At 60.4% G+C, this 6,920-nt stretch overlaps 1 protein-coding gene across 1 annotated transcript; it reads right to left on the bottom strand.

Moving 5' to 3' along the window:
• Positions 1–2,105: 2,105 nt before the first annotated feature.
• Positions 2,106–6,299, bottom strand: LOC122463750 (apolipoprotein A-IV-like). The gene is made up of 3 exons (XM_043535275.1): positions 4,294–6,299; positions 3,419–3,566; positions 2,106–2,928 (listed from the first exon to the last, which is right to left on the bottom strand). Exons 1-3 carry the CDS (start codon positions 4,445–4,447, stop codon positions 2,424–2,426), a joined length of 807 nt encoding a protein of 268 aa, XP_043391210.1. The 5' UTR covers positions 4,448–6,299; the 3' UTR covers positions 2,106–2,423.
• Positions 6,300–6,920: the final 621 nt, after the last annotated feature.

Raw genomic sequence — 6,920 nt, 5'->3', positions numbered from 1 at the left:
ACTCCAGTGTTAATTAGCCCCCCTTGAGAAGGCTGGTGAAGGGAATTAGACACTCAGGATGACTGGGCCAAGAAGGCGGCAGGATCAGCGCTGGTCAACCCAGTAACACGACAGAGGCCTCGAGGGAGGGAGCCCTCTGCTCCCTCAGGTCCTGGGGAGAGGGCCAAGAAGGGCGCTTGGTGCTCTGTCTGGGCTGTCGCGTGAGGATAGTTGGAGAAATGGAGGAGGGCACTTAAACTGAAAGGGGTAGTGAAGGCACAACCCCAGGCATCCGCGCAGTGTCCCACAGAGGAGCCACATCCTGTGACACCCCTTCCCCAGCCTCCATCCCCTGCCCTTGGGCAGGCTTGGCAGTGGCGCTCTGTGATGGAGCAGGGAGTGGGGCGGATTGACCTGGGGATGTCGCAGGGGAGTTTTACTGGGACTGTCTGCATGGGGGATGGGATAGCAGGGGGTGTCACCTGAGCCAGGAGGGGGGTTGGGGCGAGGTGACACCTTCTGCCTGGGAAGCTGGACAAAGGCTGGAGGAGGAGCCGGTGGGAGGCTGGGGGAGTCGGCTCGAGGGGGTTTTGAGTTGGAAGCTGGCTGGGGAAATGGAGGGAGCCCCAAGGCTGGGGTCTAAGCTCCCTGCCCCCCAGAAGGACCTGTCTGAGGGGTCCTGGTTGTACCAACAAGCTGTTTGGGACTGTGTTCCTGTCATCCAATAAACCTTCCGTTTTACTGGCTGGCTGAGAGTCCCGGTGAATCGCAGGAAGAGCGGGGTGCAGGGCCCTGACTCCCCCACACTCCTTGACACACTCTCAGGATGTGAAAGGTGCCATATTCCCTCCCCCGCATCAGCCAATTCCCCCATGCTTCCAACAGCTCGGCGCCAGCGCCACCTCGAGGGAAAAGGTCCATGTCCCGTTCCCTGCCACTCTGAGCCAGCCCGTTCCCTGCCCTTGGGCTGGATCAGAGCTGGTGCCCCCAGAGGACAAAGGTCTGTGCCCCACTCCCCGAAAGATGCCTCAGAAGAGCAGAGTCACTGTTCGCAGGGAAATCTCGCCCCTTGCCCGACTAACCTTGGATTTGCGAAGTTGAAGAAAAAAATGTCATGACAAAGTAGGCCTACACTTGCTTGTGGCAGCAAAAGGATGCTGTGCACACCTGTGCGGGAGCAGCACTGCCAACAGCATCTAGTCACCGTGGTGCCTTAAATAAAGGTCCAGACAGCCCTCGGCACCCGCTGCTCCCTGGTAAATCTTGTGGTGTCTGATGTGCCCAACAGCCAGCCAGAATCCCTCTCTGTTCAGCCAGCCTCCCTCCTGCACCCCAATTCCCTGCCCCAGCCCTGAGCCCCCTCTCAGAGCCTGCACCCCGCACCCCCAACCCTCTCCCCCGGCCCTGAGCCCCCTCCAGCACCAAAGCTCCCTCCCAGAGCTTGCACCCCACAACCCCTCCTGCAGCCTTACTCCCTTCGCAGGCTCAGCCCAGCGGCCCTTCCACACGCCGAACCCCTTGACCCCAGCCCAGATCCAGGGCAGGGCAGGGCAAGGGTGTTTGGGTTTCTGTGATTAGACAGTTGGCAACCCTACAATCCTCTGCAGTGCCAGGGGATCTGTGCTGCAGAGTGGGATGTATGTGGGAGGGGGCTCAGTATGGAGTGCTCCCCCGAATGCAGTGCTGGGGTGTACATGTGGGGGGCTCAGTAGGAGACACTTCCTCCCCCTTACAGGCAGAGATGGCCCCAATGCAGTGCCAGGGGTCTGTGATGCAGAACAGTGGCAGGGTTTATTACGGGGGGCTCCCCACACACAGGCAGTGCCAGCCCCAGTGGGCCTGCGCAGCAGACAGCATGGTGAGGAAAGTTTGTGGGTAACACCGGGCAGAGCTGTTCATCGGGAGGTCACAGCAGGGCAGGGATAGAGCAAGCCCTAGCGGAAAGGTTTAAGGAGAGAGTTTCGAAGTGGGGAGAGTTTTGAAAGGGAAAGGCCCCCCCTGCCCAGGTGATGGCCCTACGTCCCCCATCACATGTCCATGATCATCCCCCTGGCTTGCACCCCATACGTGGCTTGGCTAAGAGCCTGTTCTCCCTCACTGACCGGGGCTGCACGACCCCAGCCCCATGGGGCAGCGAGCGGGGTTATAACAGCTGCTCTCCTCCCCCAGGGAGGCAGCAGCAGTGCACAAGGTGATTAATCAGCAGGTGGTTTATTGAGCCCCTGGGAGGTTGTTGCAGACACAGGGAGTGACTAGGGGTGATGGGGTGGGGAACCTGGGCATGTCAGAGGCCCTTAGAGAAGAGGCTGTTCCCGCTCGAGCACCTGTGATCCCTGAAGGCTCCGTGCATGGACGGAGCTTGTGCTCCCATCCCCCAGTCCCATGGGCTCCATGGATGGATGGGGTCGGTGTCTGACCCTGGCCTCCCCACCAGCGCAGGCCCCTCACTGGAAGTGCTGCAGGAAGGAGGCCCAGAGGGAGCCCAGCCGCCCCTGCAGGTCCTCGGCGTAGGGGTGCTGCACGCCATGGCTCAGGCTCCCCTGCAGCTTCTGCATGTAGGGCTCCAGCCCCTGCTGGAACTCCTGCACGGGCTGCTGCAGCCGCTCGCTCAGCTCCTGGGCGAAGGGACCCAGCTGGCTTCGCAGCTTCTCCACGCTCTGCTGCAGCTTCTCGCTCAGCTCCTGGGTGCCAGCCGCCACGCTGTGGTGCAGGGTCTCAGCACGCTGCTCTGCCTGCTCCAGCAGCCCCTCGGCGTAGGGCGCCGGCCCAGCCTGCAAGTCCTCCACGCTCCGCTGCCCCTTCTGCTGCAGCTCCCCTGCAATCTTCTGCACCAGCTGCTCTGTGCCCTTGCTCGGCTTGGCCACCAGCTCCTGGGCCACAAGGGGCAGCTGCTTCTGCAGCTCTGTGCCATAGGTGTTGGCAGCCGCCAGGCTGTGACTGACGCGGCTGCTGTGGGGACGGCTGAGCAGATGAGAAGGGAATGGGGGACGTGGGGCCTCTGCTGCTAGGGGGCTCCGGGTCCAATCCGGCCCCAGGCGGGGGGGCCTAGCTGGCTCAGAGGGGTGGGGAATGAGACACGGGGCCCTTCCCCTCTATGGGGCTCTGGGTCCGATCCGGCCCCAGGCAGGGAGGCCTGGCTGGCTCAGAGGAGTTGCCAGGTGGGGACATGGGATATGGGGCCCTGTCATCCTGGACGTGGGCTCAGTTCTGACTCAGAGAGCAGAGCAGCTGCTGCTGAATACCCAGTGCCCTGGGGGTCTCCTAGCCAGGCTCGATCCCGGTGAGGGCCAGGGGTTTGCTGAGCCCAGAAGCCAAGGTGTGGGGGCTGCAGTCAAGGGGCAACTAACCTCCCCCATCCGCTCTGGGTCCATGGGGAGGATGGGAGGCTCCCAGCCCTCAAGGTAGGGCCCCCGCCCCACAATCAGTGCCGGTTTCTCACTTGATCTCCTGGCCCAGCTCAGATTTACGGATCAGCTCCATGGTTTTCTCGGTGGAACTGGTGGCTTTGGCCACATACTCCCAGAAGGCTTTGTGGACCTGCTCCAACCTCGGTGTGGGCTCATCGCTGAGGAGAGAGGCCTGGCTGCCTGTGGGGTGACAGAAATCCCCAGCAAGACCCTGTCACTAGAGGCCGCAGACCCCGCCCTGGAGAGACTCAGAGAAGGGACTCGACAGAGCTCCCTTTCTCTGGAAGGAGGGGCTGGTGTTACAACTCTGGGCTGGGGCTCAGGATTCCTGGGGCCAATGCCAGGCTCTGCAATCGACTCCCTGTGTGGCTTTATGAGAGTCACTTTAGGAAATTTTCAGGTTCTTATTGGAAATAAGGAGCCCCCACTGTGCCAGGCACTGCCCAGACCCCAACCAAGCCTGGGGCTTCCCACTGTGCCGGATGCTGCCCAGACCCCAACCAAGCCTGGGGCTTCCCACTGTGCCGGATGCTGAACACACACAGAGTGAGAGACGGCCCCTGCCCCGAAGAGCTGCCCTAATAGAGAAAGGCAGGATTAGTCTCTGTATTTTACAGATGGAAGCTGAGGTCCAGAGAGATTCAGGGGCATCTCCAGGGCTACCCAGGGAGTCTGCAGCAGAGCAGGGAACTGAACCAAGAAGTCCTGAGCCCCAGCCCAGCGTATTTACCACAAGTCTCAGCTCCCCCTTGTAACGCTGCCAATTCTCTACCTGCGTGCATGTGTGTTCTCGGTGTGTCTGTGGGCTCGAGGCCGCTGTGCAACAAAGTGTACGGTCCCAGGCAGAGGATCCCTCATGGGGCTTCCCCAGTGGGGCAGGGGCAGGCCTGCACCAAGATGCACTCACCTGCCAGGATAGCCAGTGTCAGGAGGAGGGTGAAAAGCTTCATGCTGGGAGCTTCCCTGACACCCTGATGCGATGAAGGAAAGAGGCTTAGAGCAGAGCGGGAGCAGACTGGGATGGGGGTTCTTACGGCCCTGCCACCAGCACCTCCTGTCATGCATTAATCCTCACACTGTCCCCCGTGTCACCAGGTCACGAGCTTTTTCTGCCATCCTAGTCCAGTGCTGGAGACAATTGCGAGGAACCCCTGGCTGCAGACCCCAAGCTCTGGCAGGAGGGGGAACAGTCAGTCCCAGGGGGCTGGTGGGCAGTTCATAATTGAACCGAAAGCTGTGCAGCCTTGATTAGAATCCTTGGGGGGTTAATTGATCGTAGCTGGGTTTAGACACTGGCGGGGTGGGTCTTTCAAAAGTGTTGCTTTAAAATCTTTCCAGGGGCCTTCTCCCACCCAGCAGCTCCTCGTCAATCTGGGGTTACAAGGACCCAGAGGGAACCAACCCCCCTGCCTGGGGATGAAAGCAGCTCTCTCTTTGCTGGGGTTTGCCTTGGGCACTACTGTGTTTTGACATATGGGGGATATGTTAAAATCAAAACCATTTACACCTGTGCAAAGGGCAAAATGATGTGACCTGGGATGGCAGCATTCTGCCCTGATGCAAACAGTGCGTGGTGAACTGGGCACTCAGACGCCAGGATGCCCAGAAACACAGCCCCTGATTAGGCACCAAAATAAGCGTCTGGCTTTTCAGAAGGGCCCACAGCATGCCAGGGGCTGAGCAGTTTGGGATCCGCAGCCCCTTGTCTTGCCAGTGCTGAAGAACAGGGAGGCTCTGCCCAGCCAGCCTGAGCCCCAGCTTGAGGTTGGAGGGACCCAGCCCACTACCAGGAGCCGTTCTCTGCACAAACCAACAGCATTTATATCCTGCCTGAATCCAGCAGCGACTCCATGAGACCTGCACCAAGCAGACAAGCTGCTTAGCCCCTCTCCAAGCTGTGGCTGGCGTTACCTTGCTCTGCCGGCTGACAGGTCTCTGTCTTCTCCAGTAGGCCCTCCTGCCGCATTGCTCCTGGTATTTATAACCCAGGGACAGGCAATAACCACAGAGAATTCCCTCTTATCTCCTCTCAAGGCCTGGCCAGCCCCAGTGACACCATCCCTCCTGGCACAGGGCTGCAGGGGCAGTCAGTCAGAGTGCTAAAGTGTGGGGCATATCTTTGCTAGGTTTGTAATCCAGGGCGACATCCTTGGAGCTCCGTCCTGCTCCCAGACTGAGCCTAGCCTGGCTGTGGGAGTAGAGCAGCTGCCCCCAGCCAATTCATCCTGGGCCAGATTCTCTGCTGGTGTAAACTGGCCCAGCTCTGCTGAGGTCAAATGTCCATCCAGAGAGAATGGGAATGACAGATCTTAAAGTACCATCATGCTTAAACCCACTGGTCCCCATTCTCAGCCCAAAGCCAGGCTGAGAACCCAAGAGTCCTGGCTCCCAACACCCCCCCCGCAGTAACCACTACATTCCATCAGCTGGTCTCAGGGTTGCATGGGGGCGGAGGGGGGGAGAAGAATCGTCACACAGTGGGGGCAGACTCCTAGCTTTTCCCACTGGCTTGTCATGCCCTTATATCCCCCTCCCACCCCAGCCAGCTCACCACCGCTCTCCTTCCCTCTCCTTCCTCACTCCACCCTCACCCCACCGGGGGACCTTATCACAAAGTGTCCTTTGGTTCCCTCTGGGCCCATCCACATCACCCTCCAATGTGGCAGTGATACAGCCTGGCCTGGCCAGAGTCCACCGGGCCCGGCTCAGCCAGTTCACAGGAGGGGCCAGCACAGTGCCAAGGCTATGGCTCTGTGGCAGCATCAAGGCACAAAGGAGCAGGAATGGCTGATCCTGTTCCCCCTCTTCCTGGCCTGTGTCACAGTCTGGCCATGCACAGCATGTGGGCTGAGGCCCCACCCATTTCACTCAATTGCAGACAGGTTGGAGTCCCCCAAGCTCAGGGCCCTGATACAAGTGTCTCCTCCTTCCCCCCATCAGCCCTGGCCACCCCTCTCCTGCCGCAGCACTGGCCCTGGCTTATCACAAACTGTATGACCCAGCGCTGAGTGTCACTCAGTGACCCTAGTGGGGCCGGGGCCCAGCCACCCTCAATAAGGGCTCAGCACGTTCCACCCCCAGCCTGGAGCAGGGATCCAGGGCTTTACCCGCCAGTAACCTCCCCGCACCTCCCACTCAGGTCACGGGGAGTCACGGCTGGGCTATATTCTCTCAGCTCAGTGGGTAAAAGTGCTGGCAGCAGCAGGGAGGAGCAATGCCGACCTGTGATGCAACTGGCTCTGGGGAGCTGAGCCAAGTCAGCAGTACAAGGAGAGAGACAGACATGGGGAGGGGGCGGGCTGCACAGCTGTCCTGTGCCCCTCTCACTTCCCTTTCCCGGCTCCGCCAAGAGGAGTGAGGCTGGCTGGTTACACAACCGGCGACGGGATGTGGTTCCTGGCCGACACGTGGGGTGACTGCTCTCCTGTCAGCATGTTTCCGCGCCCCTCCCAGAGGTACTCCCATCTGCTGCCTCCTTGGCCTTCCTGTCTGTGCCAGACAGCCCAGCTGCACTTTGTACCAAGGCAGCTCAGC

The sequence above is a fragment of the Chelonia mydas genome, chromosome 24, assembly GCF_015237465.2.
Source record: "Chelonia mydas isolate rCheMyd1 chromosome 24, rCheMyd1.pri.v2, whole genome shotgun sequence".
Taxonomy (NCBI): domain Eukaryota; kingdom Metazoa; phylum Chordata; order Testudines; family Cheloniidae; genus Chelonia; species Chelonia mydas.
This window is presented reverse-complemented; position numbering and strand designations above follow the sequence as displayed.